Source organism: Dasypus novemcinctus, chromosome 9, assembly GCF_030445035.2.
Source record: "Dasypus novemcinctus isolate mDasNov1 chromosome 9, mDasNov1.1.hap2, whole genome shotgun sequence".
NCBI lineage: Eukaryota > Metazoa > Chordata > Mammalia > Cingulata > Dasypodidae > Dasypus > Dasypus novemcinctus.
The window spans coordinates 124,312,162-124,334,599 of record NC_080681.1 but is presented as its reverse complement, the minus strand read 5'-3'; the positions used below and the strand labels follow the sequence as shown (position 1 = coordinate 124,334,599).

The 22,438-nt window shown below is 53.8% G+C and overlaps 1 protein-coding gene across 3 annotated transcripts; it reads right to left on the bottom strand.

Annotated features, from left to right (window-relative positions):
* Window positions 1-1,086: 1,086 nt before the first annotated feature.
* SLC2A5 (solute carrier family 2 member 5) lies at window positions 1,087-20,131 on the bottom strand. Of its 3 annotated transcripts, none has more exons than XM_058304467.2 (12): window positions 19,902-20,131; window positions 16,948-17,046; window positions 16,208-16,368; window positions 12,477-12,601; window positions 8,978-9,130; window positions 4,447-4,572; window positions 4,151-4,338; window positions 3,897-4,007; window positions 2,949-3,050; window positions 2,482-2,557; window positions 1,990-2,117; window positions 1,087-1,863 (listed from the first exon to the last, which is right to left on the bottom strand). In XM_058304467.2, exons 1-12 carry the CDS (start codon window positions 19,932-19,934, stop codon window positions 1,681-1,683), a joined length of 1,485 nt encoding a protein of 494 aa, XP_058160450.1. In that variant the 5' UTR covers window positions 19,935-20,131; the 3' UTR covers window positions 1,087-1,680. The 3 variants fall into 3 exon arrangements, with proteins under 3 accessions (XP_058160450.1, XP_058160452.1, XP_071073899.1); XM_058304469.2 differs by having other exon boundaries at window positions 19,495-20,085; XM_071217798.1 differs by lacking the exons at window positions 16,208-16,368; window positions 16,948-17,046; window positions 19,902-20,131 and adding an exon at window positions 15,784-15,908.
* Between the last annotated feature and the right edge of the window lie 2,307 nt (window positions 20,132-22,438).

Here is a 22,438-nt window from a genome sequence, read left to right as displayed (position 1 = left end):
TTTGCGCCCAGGGAGCAGACGCCCGGGGTCTGGCCGCCCGCCCGCCTGTGAGAGCAGCGGCGTTAATGCAGAATGAAAAACCACCCCTCCGCCCTTGACTGACAGTCGGCCCTGAGCACTCCTGGCCCGAGACCTTGGCTTCGTCCCTCTCTGCGTCCCCCCCCCCCCCCACTCGACGCTGTGCACCTGGGCTGGGCCCTCACTACTCACGGGAGTCCTGACATCCGGGGCCGTGGAACCCCATCCCGCCCCCCCAGAAGCACTTCCCGCCTCCCACGGCTGCCGCCCGGCCTCTGCCTCTGCTTCCCTCCCTCACACCCAGCCAGGCCAGCAGCTGCCCCTCCACTTGCCCTTTCCACAGGTTTTACTCACCTTCTTCACACAGCCGCCCCCCCTAATTCGCATCTCTAAGAAAAGAGGTCTCCCCTTCGCTGTGGGGAGTGGGTGGTGCCGGCCCCTCCTGTCCCAGCTCACCTTCAGGACCCACTGGTGCCCCCTGTGCCCCTGGAGTGGGCAGAGACCTTCCTGAGCTCACTTTTTAAAAAAATTTATTCCCCACCCCTTGCTGCCCGCACTTGCTGTCTGCTCTCTGTGTCCATTGGCTGCGCGTTCTTCCACGTCTGCTTTCTTCTCTTCTCCTCTTCTCTTTAGGAGGCACCAGGAACCGATCCTGGAACCTCCAGTGTGCGAGAGGCGCTCAGGTCCTTGAGCCACCTCAGCTCCCGGGCTGCTGTCTCCCTCACTGTCTCTCCTCTGTGTCTCCCTTCGTTGTGTCATCTTGCTGTGCCAGCTCTGCACGTGTGGGCCGCCAGCTCGCCACTGCGCAGGCCAGCTCGCCACTGCGCAGGCCAGCTCACCTTCACCGGGAGGCTCCGGGAATTGAACCTGGGGCCTCCCATGTGGTAGACGAGAGCCCAGTCGCCTGAGCCACATCCGCGTCCCTGAGCTGACGTTTTAAAATCGCTCCCGCCTCAGCCCTCCCTTCTTCCCTTCCTCCGGCAGCATCTGGGCGCCGGGATTCCGGAGGACCCCTGCCCCAAGGAGACGTCGCCTTCCACTGGCTCGTGGGAAAGAAGCACATCCTGGTGAAAAGTATTGACATTCGTTTTATTGAATATAAAGAAGCAATTCCAGTTTCCTTTAACAACACAGTTTAGGAGTAATGATCTCTGACTTGGTTCATGTCTCCATGGGGACTTACTCCCCATCTTTCCAGATGTCATTATTTCCAGGACAGGTGTTTCTGGAGAAGGATTTGGTACGTGAATCCTGCTCTGTGGTAAGGCATGTGGCCCCGAGAGAGCTGCGGAACTGGAGAAGAGCTCATTTTTCTAGCAAAATTTGGACTTTCCCCTCACAATACTTACTCTTTTTCCTTGTTATATAAGTTGGTGTCACCAGGAACTACAAAATGGCTATCCTGGCGGGGCGAGGACCAGTTGTTCTTTGTAACTCAGAGTTGGTGCCTGGACAGTCCAAAGAGGAACAGCCTGACTCGAGGCACAGCCCAGAAGCCCCTGCCGGGCCGGGCTGGGGAGGCCAGAGAGGAGCCGGCGTGCTGCACTGGGAGTGTCCTGTTTCTGCATATTCACGGACAACTAGGAGTGAGAAAAGCCAGAGGGGGTCCCTGCCACCTGCTTCCCAGGGTCCTCTGCCCCCTAGCTACTTCCCGAAAGTAGATCAAAGATCTTCCAGTTCTTCCTTTTCCGGGTACACCTCTGGCACCTTATTCTTCTTGGCAAAAATGTGATTGATCTCCATAAATGTCCTGCCCTTGGTCTCGGGGACGATCAGGAAGATGTAAATGGTGGTGAGAAGACATATTGCGGCGAAAATGACGAAGCTGTAGGCACCCAGGCCGTTCTGGGGGAGAGGACCCGGGAGGGCGGTGTGGGTGGGGCTTCCGCGGCGCTCGGGGGCTGCCCAGGCGAGCTGCTCTCCCCGAACTGCTTGGGGACGCGGGGGTTTGGGGCCGTGGGTCCCACTTACTTGGATGAAGGGGAAAATCAAGCCCACGGTGAAGTTGCAGAGCCAGTGGACGCTGCCCCCCACCATGAAGGCAGAGGGCCGCGAGGCCTGCAGGAAGATCTCGGTGATGAACAGAGCAGGAATGGGACCTTGGGAAGGAAGCAGAGGAGGAGTCTTCCCTGAACGCAGAGCCAACCCGCAGGGAGCTCCAGGGGCCCAGGGTGGGAGGCACTGTGTCTGCAGGTCTGGACCGGAGGCTGTGGGAGGATGCAAATAGCATTTGCAAGGCTCTGTTTGCGAAACCGCGGACATCCTGTGATGTCCCTAAAATTGGCCAATGAGCCCCTCAGGCGCTAAGCCAGTCTCAGGTCTGCTTTCACTCTAACAGCGCTCCATCACCCCCCCCTCTAAAATGCAGGTGCCTCCTGAAGGAGGCCAGGGGGAAGCTTCCAGAGCTGACAGTGCAGGAGGGGGGTGGAGGAGGAGGGAACCAGGAAACCTTGGGGTACCTACTGGGTCCAAGGGCGTGTCCGATGACATAGGAGAAGACACAGACGATGCTGACATAAGGCATCCATGTTATCGTGTCCTGTGGGGAGAAAACACAGGTGACACACGCCTGCAGGACAGAGGCACCCGCGGCAGGGCAGCCAGGCGCCTCGGGCCCCAGGGACCAAGCGGTGATAACCAGGCGGTTCGGCTCTGCCCGGGCAGGGGAACAAGGACCGGGCTCCTCTGCAGTGAGGCAGTGTTGATGGGTGTTTGAAACTCACTGAAAGCAGGTGGGAGGCTCCCGGGGGACAGGGGGACATGGTCCCTGGAATGGTGGACCAAGCATAGGTGCTGAGGCACGCGTTCTGATCGGGTCTCCCTTCTACTGTGGGTTAGGTACAGGGCGACAAGGCCACTGCCCTCCCTGGCCGCAGACGTTGGTGGCCCAGGCTCCGGGCTCTCGAGTTCCCGCGCCCGCCGGCCTTTACCTGCAGCACCAGGGCGGCGGTCAGCACGCAGCAGGCCACGAAGCAGACAGAGAAGCCAAGCAGGAGCAGAATCCTCCTGCCCAGCACCTCCACCACGAACACCTGGAAGAGAAGGAGGTGGGGGTGGGGCTCAGAAGCAGGGCGCCCTGGCAAGGGGAGGGCCCGCTCTCCCCCTAGCCACAGTGCCATGCGGGCGGCGGCCCGAGCCCCTCCGCCAGGTGCCTTCAGGGCAGCGCTCACCTCCCCTCGCACCCCCTTCTGACGGGAGAGCCAGGTGGGCTGTCCAGCCTACACTGCATGCAGGTGAGTGTGTGCACCTGAGCGTGCGTGTGCAGGTGTGTGTGCACGTGAGTGTGCACAGGCCCCAGGACAACCAGCGGAAAGTCAGCCTGTGTCACTGGTCCGAGCTGCCCAGACCTCAGGGACTTTCCACCTCTCCGGCTTCTAGTCACACACCCCCAGATCTTAGGACCCGACAAGTGCTGGGGGCTGGGGAGATAGTGGGGTCAGCCCAGGAGCTCCTCCCGGCACGGAGGCCTGGCTGCATCCCGCAAGTGCCGCCGGGACGAGCTGCTGAGCTGTGGCGCTGGCAGGGCCGCTGGGCATGAGCTGCTCGGCCGTGGCGCTGGCAGGGCCACCGCGCGGTCCGATCCAGGGGCAGCCCTGCCCTGTGCCGCTGGGGCCCTGGGCCCAGGGAGGGCGGCCTGCCTCGGCTCGGCGGGGGCCTTCAGGCAGCGGGAGCTTCCCAAGTGGGGGGCTGGGGTGTCCATCTCTGGGGAGGCCCCACAGGGGACAAGCTGTTCTCTGAGGAGAGCTGAGGCCGGCTGGGGCGGACGACCCGGGGCCCTGTCGCCACCTTGGACCCCAGACTCCTTCCCTGTAGGAACCCCCCGCCCCGGCACCCTCGTCCCTGGGGGCGGCCTGGCCACTGGCTCTGGGGGCACTCACGGCCAAGAAGGTGATGAGCACGTTGACGGCCCCCGTGCCTGCCGTCACGTACTGGACGTCGGCCGGCTCCACGCCGGCTCGGAGGTAGATCTCGTCTGCGTAGTAGTAGATCTGGAACGAGCAATGGGGGCCGTGTGGAGGGACCGGTCCTTCCGGAGCGAGCCCCAGGGCCCTGGGGGCCGGGTGCACCTGGCCCCCCGCCCTGCCCACGCGGCCCCCGGGCCCAGCCCGCCCTCCCGGGAGGCTCCCCGTACCGCGTTGACCCCCGACAGCTGCTGGCCGCCCATGAGCACGATGACGGAGACGAGCTGCCAGCGCAGGGTCTTCATGCGGAAGAGCCTGGGCACCGAGATGCAGCCCGCGGCCTTCTCGGCCTCGGCCTCCTTCCGGATCTCCTCCACCTCCTCCTCCACGTCGTCCCAGCCCCGCAGCCGCGTCAGAGCTGGGCGAGACGGCGGGAGAAGGGGGACGTCTGAGGGCACGGCCCGGGGTCCCCGGGCGCAGCGCTGCCCGCCAGGCCCGCTGCCCGCCTCCCGGGGGAAAACCTTACCCCTCTTGGCGGCTGCTTCGTCCTCCTTCTGGGTCAGCAGGTACCTGGGGCTCTCGGGGAAGAAGGGCAGCAGGAGCAGCTGCAGGGCCGCGGGGATCCCCGTGAGGCCAAGGAGGACGGGCCAGCCTGCGGGAGACGCCACGTCCACTCGGCGCTGCCTTCCCGGCCAGCGGCCCCGCCGCCCCCCTCCGCCCCCGGGACAGGCCCACTCGAGGGCCTTTCCTCCCCGCGGGCAGGCCCTCCGCCTGCTCGCCCCTGTGCCCCTGTCACGGAGCCTGACAGCGACGCTCAGCAAATCCCAACCGGAGGGACAAGCACGAGCCCACCAGACCGGCCAAAATGAGGTGGTCCGCCGGGACCGCAGGCCGCGAGGATGTGGGCCAACGACAGCTCTCCACGCCGCTGGCGTGTCCTTCAGAGGATGTTCCAGCAAGACCTGCCGGCGGTTCAGCTCTCAGATAAATGCCCAGAGAAGCTCGTGCCGGGGCCACTGTGACCAAGAGCCAGGAAGGTCCGAGGGGCCCCGACTACAGACCGGAGATGAGGGGAAGGCCCACAGCAGTCGCGGGGGAGGAAAGTGTGCCGCGTTCATGAGGTGGAGCCTGCACCGTCCTGCCAGGGGCACCGGCCACGGCCATGGCAGGCACAGACGCAACAATCAGAACGTTGAGTGCACGAGTCTACACGACGCAGTTCCACTTCACGCAAGGTTCAGGAACCAGCCCAACTAGCCAGATCATTGCAAGAGGTGGGGAAACCACAGGGAAAAGCCAGGAAGCGATGACCACGCAGGACAGGCCTCGTTCAGGGGTGCGGGGCGTGACTGAGGGGCACACGTGGCTTCTGGGGGCTGGCATGACACCAGCTCTGGGCCTGGGGTGGGGTACAAAGGTTTCTCCTGTGTGCTTAAATGCACTTTTGGGGTTTTCTGAATTTTTCTTATCTATGCATATTTCACAATGAAAATGGTTAAAAGAGAGGTGAATGGGTGCCTGCCGTACCCGCCTGCTCTCCTAGGGCTCCCAGTGGACAGCTGCTGATGCCTGGGTACCAGGCCCTAGTTTAACTCATGTCATTGACCCCAGGCCGACCTGGGTGCTCGGGTCATCCTCATTTCACACATGGAGACACTGAGACATGGAGAAAGGAACACACAGCGATTTAGGAGCAAAGCTGAGACCAGAAGCAGCGTTCCTACCCTTGTGACAGAGACTGCTCAGTGAAGTTAAATCTCTGACCGCCTGACCACCAAGTTACCAGTGGTCTCATAGGAAACGGAGTCCACCTGGAGGGGAGGAGAAATAAACGACACAAGCCCACTTCTTTTTTTTTAAAGGAGGTACCGGGGATTGAACCTGGGACCTCGTACATGGGAAGCAGGCACTCAACCACTGAGCTACATCTGCTTCCCCTTGTCCACATTTAAACGTCCTTTCCCAAGTCATATTTCAACCTCTGCACCTTTCCCAGACCCAACATCTCCACCGCTCCTGGGGACAACCTGCCTCCCACTTCGTGGGACTAGGAAGGCCGCACAACTTCAAGTTCAGCTGCTGCCCCACCCACCCTGCACGGGCTGGATCACCACGTTCCCTGATCTCCTCTCCATCTCGGGACTGGACTTCTATCTCCCCTCCTTACCTCTCTTTGAGGCCATTACCATCTGGCCTCTACCCCACCGCCCCCCGAAAGTCTTCTCACTGAGTGCTGAAGATCTAGCTGCCACACCCAAATACTATCTCCCATTCTTGACCCTCCCTTGACTCACTGCAACCTTTGACAATGGACGATTCTCCTCTCGTGCCATGCTCTTCTGGAGGATTCTCTGGCACTATTCTCTTCTGGTCACTATTCTTCCTTGTTTATTGAGCACCTGTTACGCACCAGAGTTGTTCTAGGCACTGGGATTCAAAGGGGAACGAGCCCACGCCCTTGCGCTCCACACGCTCTGTCTAGAGAGCAGGGGCCGATGGCAGAAGGGCCACAGTGAGTGAGTGGGGGGGTAGCTTGAAAGTTCTAAAGAGACCCCTTTTCCTCCTCTCCCTTCCCTCTCTGTCCCTCCCACCCCTCACATCGTGGCGGTCCCTCTTCCTTCTCAGCAGCAGGGCATCTCCCTGGCCTGGGGTGCCAGCTGCTGCTCCACATCTGCTGGGGGCTCCCAGATCTCTCCTGAGGACCACACTGTGGGGGCGTGAAGCTCTATGTACCCCAGAAAACAGGTTCTTAAATGTAATCCATTCCTGTGGGTGTGGACCCATTGTAAAGAGGACCTTTTGATGGGGCTACTTCAGTTCAAGTGTGGCGCACCTCATTCAGGATGGGTCTCAGTCCTCTTACTGGAGTCCTCTATGAACAGAAAAAATACAGAGAGAGAGAGAAAGAGAGCGCATGCACCATGCAGGCAGAGGCTGAAATCGGTGACACTGGAAGAGGAGAGACGAGCAGATGCCGCCATGTGCCTTGCCATGTGGCTGAGGAGCCAAAGATGACTGGCGGCTGGTCTTTGGGAAGAAAGCATCATTTTGGTGATGTCTTGATTGGCATTTTATGACCACAAACCGTAAGCTAATAAATTTCTGTTGTTTAAGGCAAACCATTTCATGGTAATTTGCTTTAAGCAGCCAAAGAAATGAAAACGCCACCCTCAGCAATCTCTACCCGGATGTCCCTTGGTTCTGTAAACTTAGTGTGTCCCGAATGAAATTGTTTCCTGCCCCCCTGCCCCACCAAACCAACAGCATCTCCACCTGCCCAGCTATGTGGGGTAGAACTTTCTGTCTTATCTGCAGCCTCCCTCTCCCCACGACCCACGTTCATTTGTACAGCTCTCAACATTCAACACACCTTGTTAAATTTTGCTCGCTGTCCCTCAAGTCCATCCCCTCACCTCCTGTCCCAGCTCAGGGTCTGAGTGGCCACCAGGCTCCTGCCTGCTCTCCAGACCCTCCGTCCTCCCAAGCACTTAATCAAAACCAGGGCAGACCCCCCATTTAGATACCTCCAGGGTAGACTACTCTAAGGCTAATGTCTTCAAATCGCTGGGATCTGGTGAAAATGCCAGTTCTGATTCAGCGAGTCTGGGCTGGAACCGAGAGTCTGCATTTCTAACAAACTCCCGGGAGAAGCCACTGCTGCTGGTCCAAGGACCACCCTCTGAGCAGGTCTAGAGCCCAAGTCCAGCTTCCTTTGCTCGGCACTTAAAGCCGTTGGCAGCGCTGACTCTAACTGCTGGCTCCACTTGCACCTCCCTTCTGAGACCTCTACTGTCCAAAGGATAATTAAAAGGCCCTGGCGGTCTTGCGAGTGGGGGGTAGGAGCCAGGGCAGGGAGAGAGCCATGGTGAGCTGCAGAGGACGTGTTCAGCTCCAGGCGCTCCAAGTCTCAGGACAAACGTGCCCCTTGCTGCTGGTTTGCAGCCTCTGTAGCCCGCCACAATATTTGCAGTTCCCTAAATGCACAAAGAACTTTCACACTTCCATTGCCTCCGCCTGTGCCTGCGATGCCAGTCCCTGCTCAGTCCGGGCCCTCTCCACAGTCCATCTCCTTCGCACAGAACCAGCCCCTCCTGCCTGTGTAGACACAGCGCTCGCCAACCGGGGCTCTGCGGACCGCGTTGCTCTCCTGCTGCCTGTTTGGGTGCCCGGCCCTGTGAGCAACCTGGGCAGGAACCAGAGCTCAGCCACCTGTGGTCCCAGCTCCACACAAGGCTGTGGTAGCTCAATGTAGGTGTCCCGAAGGCAGGAAGGAGCGGTGGGAGGCGGGAGGGGGGTATGGTTAGACACGGGCCTGGGCAGCCAACCTGCCTGGGTGGGTGGCCTCGGGGGCCTTGGGCTAGTTATCAAACTCTCTGTGCCTCAGGCTCCACATCTGGGAAATGGGTACAATAGCAGGAGATGCTTCATCAGGCTATGGGGAGAAATAAGTTCATATGAGAGACGTGGCTCCTGGACACAGGAGCACATTATACATTTTGGCTGTTGTCATCATTAAGGACAGTTTTCCTTTCAGAGGTTTGAGACCTGATACAAAGGAAAAGGAGGTCACGTCAAACAGCGTAGAAGCGACAACAGCTATGAGTGGACTGTCCACCCACACGCCGGGCCTCGGCTCTCTTGGGAGGACGTTCCGGGACCTGGAGCCGGGTCTGGGCTGAAACCCCGGCCCTGAGCCTCGCCGGTGTCCCTTTCCCTGCCTGTGGAACGGGCCTAAGCACGGATCCCGGAAGTCTGAATACAGGGGCTGGCACGCTGGTGGCCGCTGTGGCCGTGCCACAGCCCCTGGACCCACAGTGTCCTAGCGGCCAAGAGCAGCGGATCCCCGACAGTCAGACAGTGGTGCCTCCTGGGGAAGCCACCTCCTCCGTTTCCATAAGAGGGACTAGAGGACGCCGGCCAGCCTGTCACCGCAGACCTGCTCGGGGCTCGCTGTGCTGCGAGCACCATGCCAGCATTGTGGGGTCAGGGCACCCAGGAGGGAGAAATGGCTGGTCCTGGAAACAGGCCGGGGCGGGGGGGGGGCCCGGGAGACGCACCTTCTTGGGTGGCAAGCACACTCCGGAGCCCGAAGATCTGGGCCACGAGGATGCCGATGGTGATGAAGAGCTGAGGCACCACCCCGATGGCTCCCCTCAGGTTTTTAGGGGACAGCTCCCCCAGGTACATGGGGACAACGTTGGAAGACAGACCTGGAGAGGGTTGAAACACAAACGCAGTCAGGAAAAGCCAGTCTGTCATGCACAAGTTGCCCTCTCAGATACATCTATTCTAGCATCGCAGTCATTGTATTCAATCCAGAACTTTCTCAAAACTCTTCGAATTCTCAGTTTCTTAAACTTTAGGCGAAGAGAAACCTGTCTGGCCAAAGAAGCCCATCTGGACTGGTGTAGCCAAGGCCAGGGGCTGGCTAGCGGGCACAGACTGGCCGCCGTCTCAGGGAGGAAAAGCCTACGTGGGCCGACACGCTCCTCCTGGCTTCCTGGGGAGACCCTGCTAGCTACAGGCCAAGCGCCCTTTCCCACCAGCTGAGCCTTCGCGTCAGCTTCTGGGAACAGTACCTTACATGATAAATCCAAGCATAGCTACATTTCCACACTTTGGAGCACAGGCTCTAGATTTTTACTGATAAATATATAAAACTTTAAATATATATTATGGAGTATCTGCCTTTCCAGGGCTTAAGTAATGCCTGTAGCACTTCCGAGTCCCCAGAATTTAAACTTGAAAGGTTTTCTGCCACACCAATGCCTGAGCCTGAGAAGAGGTGGAATGTAAGTTTACACTCATGAAGTGTTTGCACGTGAGCCAAGTTTCTATGTGAGTCTCCTAAAAGCCCAGGGACTGGCTGGGATTTCTGAGGCATCCCAGAGGAAGCTGAGAAGGCTGGCCACCAGCCACCAGTCAGGCATCCCCGCGCTGAGGCTCAGAAACACGCGGGGCCTGTGAGGGGGGCCGGGCCTCCGAGGTGGGAGAGGTGCGTGGAGCGGGGAGATGCTGACACTGGAGGGCCCCAAGGCCAAGTTCCCCTGTGCTGCGATTCTGCCCGAGGACATCTCTGGAGCATTTCAGATGAGATCGTGCAAGTTCACAATGGCCAAGCCCTTCTGCTCTTCAGGGCGCTGAGAGCCCGGCTTCAGGGCAGGCCTTGGGGTGGGGCCCGAGCAGGCGGCACCCATGGGGCTGTGGAGGGAAGGAAAGGCCTCCTGGGTGCTGAGTCCCTGGGCGCTGGCTCCATCCTCACCAGTCAGCCCAGGCCCTGGGGTCGCCTCTGTTTGGTGAAGGATGTGCCTGGAGAGTCCAGCAGTGGGAGGTCTGAAGGGCTAGCTTTACCTTACTGTTGGCGGGAAGCAACTACGTCATCTTAAAAATGACTCCACGGGGCTCGCAAAACCAGCCGGTTCTGATGGTTGAGCTGGAGCCGGGGGGCTTTTGAAGTCCAAGTTCCTTACAGGCAGGGAAAGCTTTCGGCGTTCTTGCCAAGAAATCGACCGTTACCCAGTCAGTCAACTGCGAGCATCTTCACGTCCAAGTTGTACTTATCATTGTGCCTTCTTGGTCAGAGTGGGGGTTTACTGTGATTTTAAAGTGAAATGCACGAATCCCGTCAATCTGGGGGCCTTTAAATGAGTCTAAATAGCATGACGCTGGATTATACACTGGCCCGACTTTTCGGGAGACATGGGCAAGAACTAACTGCAACTGGAAGACGCAGCAGCGAGAATTCTCACACGAGGGCCCGAGCTCCCAGGAGGCCCCCAGACCTTCTCGGAGGCCTGCACCATCAAACTCTTTTGGGAGCAATACTGAGGTCTTATTTGCTTTTCTCACTGTTGCTCTCTCACGCATGTCCAGTGGAGTTTTCCAGAGGCTACGTGACGTGACGTACCAGTGAAGAGAATGCAGAAGCAGGTTTCAGAGTCTATCAGTGTTCCATTGAACTGGACATTAAGAGGATTTGCAAAAATGTAAAACAATGTCACCCTTATCACCAAATTTTTCTTTGAAAAAACAGAGTTATTATTCGTAAAAGTATGTAATGGGCTTATCATTGTTATTTTTGAGTGACAATACATTTCTAGGTTGCAATTTCTAACACAGCAAATATTTATAGGTATAACCCACATGAGCAAAAACTCTTTAAAGCCCTCGATAATTTTAAGAGTATAAAGGGGTCCTGAGATCAAAATGTCTGAGAACTTAAGTGTAAAGGTTAGAATTCCTAACTGTAATTTTTTGTTAGCTATTGAAGCCTACTATTTCTCAGTGGAACCAATTCTGAATTGCAGTGTGACCAATAGAAAGGAGGCTGGACTTCCTGCTTCTGATGACTTTTTGGAATCATCTAGTTAGTTCATAAAGCTGACTACTAAGTGCAGATAAAACCTGGAAGGTAAGGCTCAGTCCATGATGGCAGAGACACGTACAGATGCTCAGGGAGAGCACCGACCAAGTCAGTTTGCTAAAGGGTCTATTGTGGTCCCCTTGAAATGAATGATCTCTTTTCCTCTTCAGGAAATGTGTTTTCTTCCTTTTCTCTCCTGTCCTGCTATTCTCTGCCACTTCCCCTAACATCAGGCTTCTTGACTTCTCCCTCTTGTCATTTCACTCCAGCTAAGGAGTCTGCTGGCATCAGCCAAATCCTCCTCCGTGCCCACCCCTGGGTTTGCAAGAAGCCGAGAGCCCAAAGTAAGGCCAGCTCCAGGACCAGGGGGGCGGCCTGTGAAATGATGCCACAGCCTGGCTTTAACTGCATCTTCCTTTATTTTGAAGCAACTGTGGGAGTTTTCTACAGCCACTGGAGCCCACCTGGGTGGTGGGGGTCTGGAGGGCAATGGCAGCTCTGCCCACAGCTCACCACCCACCAGTTGGTACCGCTCTCAGCAGGCGGTCCTTGATGGAGTCAGATGGTACCCATGAAAAGCCCTTTGCAAACTTTAAAGTGCCATATACAATTGAAAGGTTTTTGCTATCATTAACTCCTTTTTGGTAGAGGGTCTCAGTTTTTAGATCGTTCCTCAAGCTTTCTGACCTCATGCACGATAAAATATACAGAAATATATTTCACATTGCAGCCTGATTCGCACATACATGTGTAGATAAATAAGTGAAACTAAAGCTTCTAAAGATGATACTTGCCTTACTATATAGGATACATTCTATTCTATTTTGTTTTTAAAAAGAAAATGCTGCCAGCTAAACAGATTTCACCACCCATTGCCTGTCTACAACCTACAGTTTGGAAAACATTAAGATATAGGATCGGATGGCAAGGGCCCTTCTGAACCACGGATTCTGTTTTCAGCACTTTGCAAGAACTGCTTTCTTGGCAGGAAACATCACAGTAAAGTCCTGGCTGCCGTTTGCACTTGAGAATGACTGTGGGTCCAAGCAGCTATTTCACAACAGAGTCAGAGGTACAGCTTGAATCTGGCTGCTTTGGAGGCCCCAGAGTGGCTCAGATCCCCGGAAGCCTGCTCCTGCTTCTCCCTGATGAACCTACACGGCAGAAGGACAACGCAGGGTAGCCCTGTTTACCTGCACAGATTCCCACCAAAAGTCTGGAAATAATGATAATCTCAAACGACTTGGCTATTTGGCTGCATTCCATTAAGATCGCAGGCACGATAGAGAAGATGTTGTTAAACAGCAAGGTCCCTTTTCTGCAGAGGACAAAATATCAGTTAGCCTGTGTTAAGGACTCATGCATTCATTCAACAAATATTTACTGAGTGTCTACCCTGTCTAGGCTCCACCGGCTACAGGTTTGCTTTGCTGTCGTGTTTTAAGCTCTCTGTGACTTCAGACCAATACAGGTCAAGGGCATGACCTGGTGTGGGAATATCCTCTGCAGTAGAGCAAAGGGAAATGACTATAGTTCAGAGGGTGTCGGGGATGAGGACAAGTAAAGTGTAGCAGAGCATAGCATAGCAGAGCAGAGCAGGGCAGGGCAGGGCAGAGCAGGGCAGGGCATAGTATTTTACAAATATAGTCAGTCTTTTGAAACCACAAGATAATTTAGGATTTTAATGTAATCTCTAAACGAAAACTGGGTAAAAATATTGGAAGAAAAGAAAACTATAGGACAACCTCACTTATCAACATAGATGCAAAATTTCTAGGTGAAATATCAGCAAATTGAATTCAACGGCATATTTAAAATTCTTTCAATGTATTTCACCACATTAAAGATTATACTAGGAAAAATATATGATTATCTCATTAGAAGCAGCAAAACAAGAGGATAAAATTTAATACCCATTATGATAAAAAAACACAAAACCTTGACAAACTTTAAATAGAGGGGACTTCCTTAAGCTGTTGAAAACCTATAGCAAACATCAAACTTAACAAAACTTAAGAAGCATTTCCACTGAAGTGAGGAACAAGACGGGAGGTAGACTTGGGCCAGTAATAGCCCCAGAGAGCCTGACAGTAGCAAAATCAAAACTTGCCTGGAGGGGCCCCCTCTAGCTCCCCGGGAGTCCCTCTGTTAGGCCCATGATGGCGGAGGCCCACTTGACATGAAACAACCCATCAAAGCGAGAAGCAACATCCACAAAGCGCACAACTTCAGACAACAGAATTAGATAGAGGCTATAAAGTATGCTCAAATGACTAGTGTCAGAAGGTAAGGGATCAAAATGGTACTATAGGAAAGAATAAGAGATTATATAAAACAGCAACTATATAAAACAATAGAAAAAGTAGATTTTTAAAAACAAGTGAATATAACTTTTTGAAATGAAAAAAATAGAGCCATTGAAATAAAAAATGTAGCAGGTGTAATTAACTTCACTGAATTATATATTTTAATGTGGTTAAAAGGGGAAATTTTAGGTTAGATACATGCTACCAGAATAAAAAATTTTTAAATGCAAAATCATATGACTGTATAACACAGAGAACTCTAATGTAAGCCGTGAACTACAGTTTAATAATACAATCATAATAATATTCTTTCATCAATTATAATAAATACATCACATATTCATGTATGGGGTTAATAATAAGGCAGGAGTAAGCATATGGGAACTCTATTTTTGCACGATTTTTCTGTAAACCAACTTTTCTAAAAAAGAAAATAGAAAAATCTTAGAGGCTGAATCAAAGCGGAAGAGACGATGAATCAACTGGAAGGTAGCCCTGAGGAAACACCTAGAAAGCAACAGGGAGAGATAAGATGGAAAACACCAGAGACTGAAAGATGCGAAGGAATTCCCTGGCATTCTAGAAGGAAAGACTATAGAAAATGTGGGGAAAAGGCAATATTTGAGGAGATAACAGCAGAAAAATTCCCAGATTTGATGACAAAGACATGAAACTTCATACCAGGAACCAAAGTGAGTCTCAGGAGTAAATAAAACTAAATCCACACCTTGACCCGTCACAGTGAAAATCACCAAAGAACATACAAGATCTGAAGAAAACGGTGCGAGCCAGCTTGCCCACAGATGAGAATGCTCAGTATTGTAAGGATGTTGGTTTTCTTCAATTTAATCTTTAAATGTAAAGCAATTCCAATCAGAATCCCTTTTCAAGGATTTTGATAAACTGATTTAAAAATACCACAGAAAAGTAAAGGGGCCCTAAGATACATTTGAGAGGAACTGACTTTCCACATAGAAAAAATAAAGCAAAGTTATCTTTCTCTCACCACATACAAAGCAAACTTCCAGATCTCTATTTTTAGAAGGATAGAATATTCTTATGACTCTAGGTAAGGAAAGCTTTCTTAAGACACAAACAGCAAAACCCATCAATGAGGTTAAATGTGACCACTTGAAAATTTAAAACTTTGCATAAAAAAGATACTATATGCATGACTTAAAAATGAAACAACAGATTGAGAGGCATAGGCCTGATATAAAGAAGCAGAGGTTGGAGGTAACTAGCAAGTGCTCAGAAGCAGAAGGTCCAGGTTGGAGGCCCCCCCACCTCTCGGCTGTGTGACCCTGGGTAAGTTGCAGCATCTTTCTTTGCCTCCTATTCCTCATCTTTAGAATAGGGGTAGGAATAGAGCTTCCCTCTCTGGGAATCCTCATGCCTGAAAAGCACTTGGGGTAGTGCCGCGCACACAGGAGCCCATCGGGAAAGCTTAGTTGCTACTCAGGTTACTTAAGGAGCAACTTTCCTTAAGGAAACTGCAAGCTGCTCAAGAGTGTCCCGGCCTTCCCAAGCAGCCATGCCATAAGCAACTTTGGGCTCCGTCTGCTGAGCCACAGGGCAAGCCCCTCACTCCAGGAGCTGCTCGCAGTCCTGACTCTGAACTGAGTGGTGTCCAGCCCCACGGAGGCCAACGGGGACAAGTCCTTTGCTGAGTTGTGAAGTTCAATGTTAACCTCCCAGGAGGATCTTAGGCTCTCAGACCCCAAACCAGAGGCTATTTCGTTCTCATCTCAGATCCTTTATTCAGAAATACCGAAGAGACCAAGGTCTGGGCCCTGGTCTGGACTCTTGAGCTCTAACCTCTGACCAAGAACAAGCAACGTGGCCTCAGCCAGGCGCTATGTGCTCATCCATGAAGGGGAGGGGACGGACAGACGCACTCTAAACTCTATTTATAGCAAGGCTGCTCTCTAATTTCTGATGAATTTACACGAGGGAGCGTGATGTCCTGAGGAAACTTTTTTGGAATCAAAGACAGAATTTCTAACATTTCTAGAAATAGGGGCAATGATACGAGCCCTGCCCTTGGCATGCCGGATACAGGTGTCCCAGGGTCGTTTGTGTGGCTCATGTCACGGCACCCTGGGACCATACCATCTCCATTGACATGCCTGGATTCATCTTGGCCATTTCAGGGTTTTCAGGAATTTCATTTGGGCTGAACTTTGCATATTACCTGGTGCCAAGGTCAAGAAGAGAGTGGCAAGATCTCAGCTTACGAGGTGGAGTTTAAGACCTGGGTTGTGACTGGCATGTGGGCCACGCCGTTTCAACATCTGGCCCTCTAGGGGCAGGACAGTGGAGGAGAGCCTGTTCTTCTGTGTTTGGTAAGGAAAATAGAGTCAAGGCGAGAGAAGAGTGCTCAAGCATCACGGGCCGCTGTTGCGTGTCCTGCTCTTTCCGTGTCTACCCAAGAGCCCCAGCTACGTCCCCAGATCAATGTCGGGCTTCCTTTTTGATCGTATTAGAAAATAAAAATGACCACAGCGGTTATTACCCTAGTCTTAGGATAAATTGTATTTCCGTCTGAGGCTGGCCGAGGTCTTAAACTCTGATGTGGTCTAAGGGTTTCTAAGGGTTGAAAATGCCCCTTCTCTTACCTGCCAAGCTTATTCACCAGGGGGCCAACCAAGAGGGATCCGATAAAGCCTCCAAAGGGGAACATGGACACAGAAACGGACCACAGCAGCGTCAGCTGAAACTCACTCATGTGTTCACCATGTCTCCCATAGTAGGTCTCATTGTAAAAGTCCTTCATCATCTGGGGCACAAATCAAAACACAACCATATAATCCCATCTGGCTTTGCAGAAAGAACCATGTTTTAAGTTGTCAGGCCACCCCACGGGATAATGTGGGCACGCATTGGGTGGAGGAAAGGCCATTAGAACAAAATTTCATTAATGGCAAGTCCGCAGGTGCGCACGCCAGGAGGACGGCAAGGTCACTGACATGCAAGCTGTCCAGATTTCTCACGCAACTCCAATCTTCCAATCTGCTAGGTGACCCCTGCCTCCTCTGGGCACCCCTGCAAGTTGACAGGCCGCAGAGGCTCAGAGCCCCCTCCTGGAGCGCAGGTCACGGGCCTGTGCGTGCGCTCCTTGAGAAGCCAAGCCTCTGGGGGCCTGGCCCTCCCCCTGGCCCTGTGCTGGAAGGTTCCCTGGGGTCTGCACGCTATGTGCTGAGCTGTTTCCCTTCCCCACTGCTTGAGGACCCACTGTGGGCACCCACTTGTGCACAGCCCATGCTGGCCGGTCACGCCCAGCCCTGGGCTGCTGCAACCCCATTTCCCTGTTTATTAAGGGTGTATTAGGGTCCGCAGCTCTCACAGAGCAACCTACCTCTGCAGGGGAGTTGATGGCCGCCACGTTGTACCCATACTGGAAGGACGACCCAAAGGCAGCAACCAGCGTTGCCAGGGCAAGTACCAGTGTCAGCTTCTGTGGACGAGATCACGGCTCAGGGCAGGGAGCAGTGCCCGGGTCGAGGGGCTGCCTGCAGTGTCCATAGGGCACCTGGGCCACTCAGAACCAGAGCCGCCCATCTGCTGCCCTGGCAGCCGGCCTCGCCCTCTACCCACCAGGCCTGGACGGACTTTCTCAACCCCAGCATGACCCGCGCTTGGGGCTAAAGCCATCTCTGCAGCGGGGGCTTCCTAAGTGTTGTAGGGGGTTTAGGAGCATCAACCCACCGGTGCCAGGAGCACCCCCGTGGTGACCACCAACAGTGTCTCTAAACATTGCCAAATGCCCCCCAGGGGGCAAATCGCCCGTTGGGAACCACCAGGTCAGAAAGAACTGCGGAGCCCCATTTCCGTCACTCCACGGAGCATTGGGATCACTTCTCTGACATCACTGCCACCTCTGTGACTTTGCAAACTGCAGCACAGCACGGCCTCCACCAGCAACCCCCATGGGACCAAGGGGGAAAAGTGTGGGGGAAACGGTGTGAATTACTTAGCGCCATTGATGAATTTCCTTTAGCCCCTGGACTTTTGCTATAATAGGCTGGCTCAGTGGTTGAGCCCCTGCTTCCCAAATATGAGGTCCTGGGTTCAATTCCTGGTACCTTCCAAAAAAAAAAAGCTTTGCTCTTGGAATCCACAGATCTCATTTTGAACTTGGCCACTGCCACTTTCTAGCTTACCTTTTAAGGTCTTCCATTTCCTCATCTTTAAAATGAGGATAAGAATACTTTCTCACAGTTACTACGAGGATTAATTATGAATATGTGTCCAGCCATGGTGCCGAATCTACCGACTGGGGCGAATGGAGGCGCTGTTCCCTGCGGCCGCCTTAGAAGCACCTGCAGCCATTCATTCTAATGGTATTTCCCCCTTTCTCGTGTGACATAACCATTTCCATGCTCAACCCTCCCAGGACCTGAGAGGGACAGAGGTCTGCGCAGCTTCTTCTGGCTACTGCCCCACCAAATCTGAAGAGGAGCTCTTGAGGGAGGGACATGAGGAGGCAGGACACGGAGACACCACTGCCACTTGTGGTGCTCAGAAGAGAGGGGGTCAGCATCCTAGGAAAGGAGGACCTGCAAGAAGCTAGTGAAAGAGCAAAAATGGGTGGAGCGTAACCCTTCCTTTTGCCTGCAGTGGCCCTCTCCTTCCACCGCGCCGAATAACAAACGGTTAATTCAGCAGGAAGATTCTGGTTGGAAGAGGCAGCCCAGCAAGCAGCAGTGGGCTCTGGTCGCCAGGCTCGCCTGTCCCACCCCAAGCCCCGGTGCCAGGGCCCCAGGGAGCAGCAGTGGAGGAGGGGGTGACAGGGCAGGAAGGAAGGCAGCTTCCAGGGCTGCCCGGCATCTTCTGAAGGCCGGAAGTGCACGTGCACACACCACCTCCGAGGAGGACGACGGGGCAGACTTAATTCAGCTCCCACCTGAAGGGCCCTGGGCGTTCATTCATTCACTCATTCACGCTGAGCACCCACTATGAGACAGCACTGTTCCAAGTGCTGCGGACAGGGTGGCTGATGTTTCATTGGTCTAACACCTTCTTAGCTGCGGTGAGACGTAAACAGGACAACCCGTGGGAAGGTGCTCAGTGAACTCTGCAGCGGAGGTTCTCAATGGGGGGCAGGGGCTTTTTGCTCTCTAGGAGATGTTCCGTTCTATCAGCTGGGGGGCGGTGCCCCTGGCAGCTGGCAAGGAGAGGGATGGTGCTGCTAAACATCCTGTAACACACAGCACAGCGCCCCACCACGAAGAATTACCTGGCCCCAGATATCAGTGGTGCCACGGTGGAGAAAGGCAGAGCTAGAGGATGATAGGAAAGTCGTAATATTGAGGGGGGCCCACTACATGCCAGGAACTTTACTGGCATTATCTCCATTCATCATGAGGCGGCACCATTATTATTCCCATTTTACAGATGCGGAAAAACTGAGGCACAGAGGAGTTAAGTAACTTGCCCCAGGTGCCACAGCTCGAACAGGCATGAATCCCAGGTTCTCAACCCCCCACCTTGCTCTTGATCTCCAGGAGACGGAGCAGTATTCCCAGCCTGCTATGGCAAGGATCTCACGGCCACGTGGGTGCCCAGCGCGGCCCGTTGCCTGCATGAAAATAATATTTTGCACAAATATGTACAACGCCCTTCCTCCAACTATAAGCAGATGCTATTGTGGTGGATAAAATGCAAATGTTAATAAAGTCACATTATCTTTTTGTCGTTATGCATCTTCCAAAACCAAAGGATTCCAAAACAACAACAACAATTTTCTTGAAGGGGTAGCTACAAAATTCTTTTGTCTGTGAAAAGGAAGCCTCAGGAACTAGAAGTTAGGGTGTGACCTGATTCAAGTCCGGAGGGGCTTGCCGCTAGCAACACCCTGTCCAAGTCAAGTCCTTCTCACACCCGCTTAGCAGTTACTATTCACCTGGTTGAAAAAGATCCAGTAAAATGCTACTGCTCAAGACGTTCTGAAGTCAAATCGAAAACAAAATCTCACCAGCAGTGTGCAAGGATTTGGTTATAACATATTTGGTTTTGGAATCCCATTGCCTCAAGTCCTTACTGTGAAGGAAGTTGGGGCAAATAAACCCATTGAATCGCTTCAAAGTTATAGGTGCTTTTAAAGGCTGTTGCAGTAGAATTCCCAAAAGGCACCTGTCTCCGAACCTCTAGTCCTGTAAAAGTTCAGCTGCTGGGTGGACTCCGAGGGGCAGGTGTTTCCAAACAGTCCTCTAGTCCAGAGCTCCCACAGTGACATCACAAGCTCCCCAGGGGCTCCCCAAGGAAGGGCTAACAGGCCCTGGCAGCTTCTTTCCTGGAGAGCGTGCTTACCCCTTCCTTCTTGAGCGGATCCTGCGGCTCCATCTTTCCTCTGCAAGTGCGGGGTGCTGCTTGCCTCCTTTAGCCAAAATAGCAGATGCACTAGATGGAGAGGGAAGACATTCTGGCTGCACTTTGGCCCTGCAAGGTAATGGCCAATAGCACTTTTACAGCCAGTTTAAGTCGGATTAACCCCTTCAGGAACTCAGACTTCTGTCTTCTTTCTGCTTCTTCTTTTCCATGAAATGCCTGGAGTTTTGCCAAGCAAGTGGGTGCCCCCAGGACTGCAGGCACAGCGTCTTCCAAACCCAGACAGTCTGTGCCATTTCCTCACTGCAAAAGCTTCCACGAGTCAGGCTCATGGCCAGTGCATGGAAGGGTTATTTCCGTCACAGGCGCATGGAAAGTGACAGCTACCACAGACCTACTCCACACCAGGTAAACACAGGACAAGGGATTGCGCCACACGAGAGGCTTCTTAGTGTGGTCCCTGCCAAGGAGCCTACAGCCAAATCTCTCCTGGGGATTCTGCATGTGCCCAAATATCCATGCAACACTCTGTGTGTGTGTGTGTTAGAGAGAGTTTCGTATTTTCCTTTTTTAAGGAACTTAGAGTGGTTTTAGAGAAATTATTTTCTGTGTATTCATCACTATTGGGAAAGCAGTAAATATCTCCAACCCCTTTATTTTTAGGGCATGGAAAATGAGTCACAGCTACTGGCCAGGGTCCATCCACCCCATGGTCGGGCCACTACCAGGCCCTGTGCTTCACACGTGCTCAGGCCATCAGACATACCAGGTTAAACGGCCAAAATCCAGAGCAAAGTCCCACAAGGCCCTCAGGTTCCCCTCTTTGAGGGACTTGCTCCCTGTTTTCTGTGGCCCAAATCCAATTAATTCAGTAATGCCTGCTGTCTTCATGTTAAGCAGAGTTACTAGAGCCCTTTACGTGCTGGGTAATGTTTTTGGCATGAGTCACAAATTCAGGAGTTGTGAGCAGGTGTAGTAGATTGAGTTTCATGTACCCCAGGAAAAAAAAATGTTCTTAATCCATTTCTGTGTAAACATTCCATTGTAAACAGAACCTTCTAAAGATGTTATTTTTAGCTAAATTGTGGTCCAAGGGAATCCTAGTACTTAATCCTATTTTTGGAGGCTTTATGAAGAAAGTCTCGGGCAAGTCAATGGAACCTGGAAAAGAAAGGAGAGCTGTCTGCCAAATGCATTGCTATGCGAGGGAAGAGCCCAGGACCCACCTTCACTGGCACTGCCTTGCTGATGTCTGAACTTCTAGCTTCGAAGCCTGTTGATTAAGCCAGCCAGCTGGATGGCATTTGTGACAACTAAGACAGCAGGGTTGCACCGCTGTGGGAGGCTGTGAGGAGGATGACAGTGTAATGGCAAATGTATGGGGGTCCCTACGTCCCTACTCCCAAGGAGAACCTACCACTGACCATTTCCTTTCACCAGCTTCACTTGTTCCTTTCTTTTGTGTGGCACCACAATGCCGTGAATACAATGGAGGTTTGGCAAGACGGGAGGTTTGCAATTATTTTCAAAGAGTTTTAAAAAATACTCCAAAGAAAATGAACAGTAATTGGTGGGGGGTGGGAGGAAATCAACTAGCGGGTGTAAAGGGAAGGGGAGATCTCATGCAATCAAATAAAAAGAAATGTTAAAAGATTGCACATCCTCAGGCCTGGCGAGGGCAATGAACTTGAGACGTGCTTCTCGGCCCAGATCTTCCGTTTCACTCCTTGTGTCTTTGGGCGACCACCTTTCCGTGCCTGCCTCGACCTCCACAAATGGAGGGCATGAGGCAAACACACCCGGTTCCTGGGGGTCGCGGGGTTCATGGGCGCAGCCACGACGCCCCCCAAGCTCGCTGGTGTTGGACGCCGCAGGCCGGGGGCGGGCGGGGTGGCAGGAACGGGGCAGGGCCTGGGACAGGCGGGCTCTGCCCGCGCCCGGGAGGCGCCTTCCCGGGCCCTCCCGCCCGCTGCCTCAGGCCCCGGCCCGCCCCCCGAAGCCGCCTTTAGGCCCGGGTGGGGCCCTTTGGGCTCCGGCGGCCTCTGGGGGCTCCCTGCGTCGCCTTCCAGGGTCCTTCCTGGGCCCCTCGCGTCAGGCCGGAGTGCGGGCGGGCCAGGTTTTTGGGTCTCTGAACCTGCGTGTTCATTTACTAATGCAGCGGAGCTGAACACGGGAGCTGGACACGGCCGCCGCAATGCCCACCGGGCCCTGCGCGGCCCTGCCCTTCCCCTCCCCCCCCCTTCCCCGCCGTCCCCCGCCGTCCCCACCCCTCCCCCTCCAGCCCCTCACACAGCCCCCCCCCACCCCCCCCACCCCCCGCCCCCAGGTCTCTGCTGGGCCTGAGCTGGGAAGGGAACCTGTGAATCTTGGCCTTTTACTTTTCGCCTTGGTGCTTCCATAATAAATCAACACTGATTAACCCAAGGACTTTCTGGCTAATTGCAAGTAGCAGGTTGAGGCTTACGTTGGGAACCTGTACTAATGTTACCAAGAAACTGAGAACCAAAGAATCGCTTTAA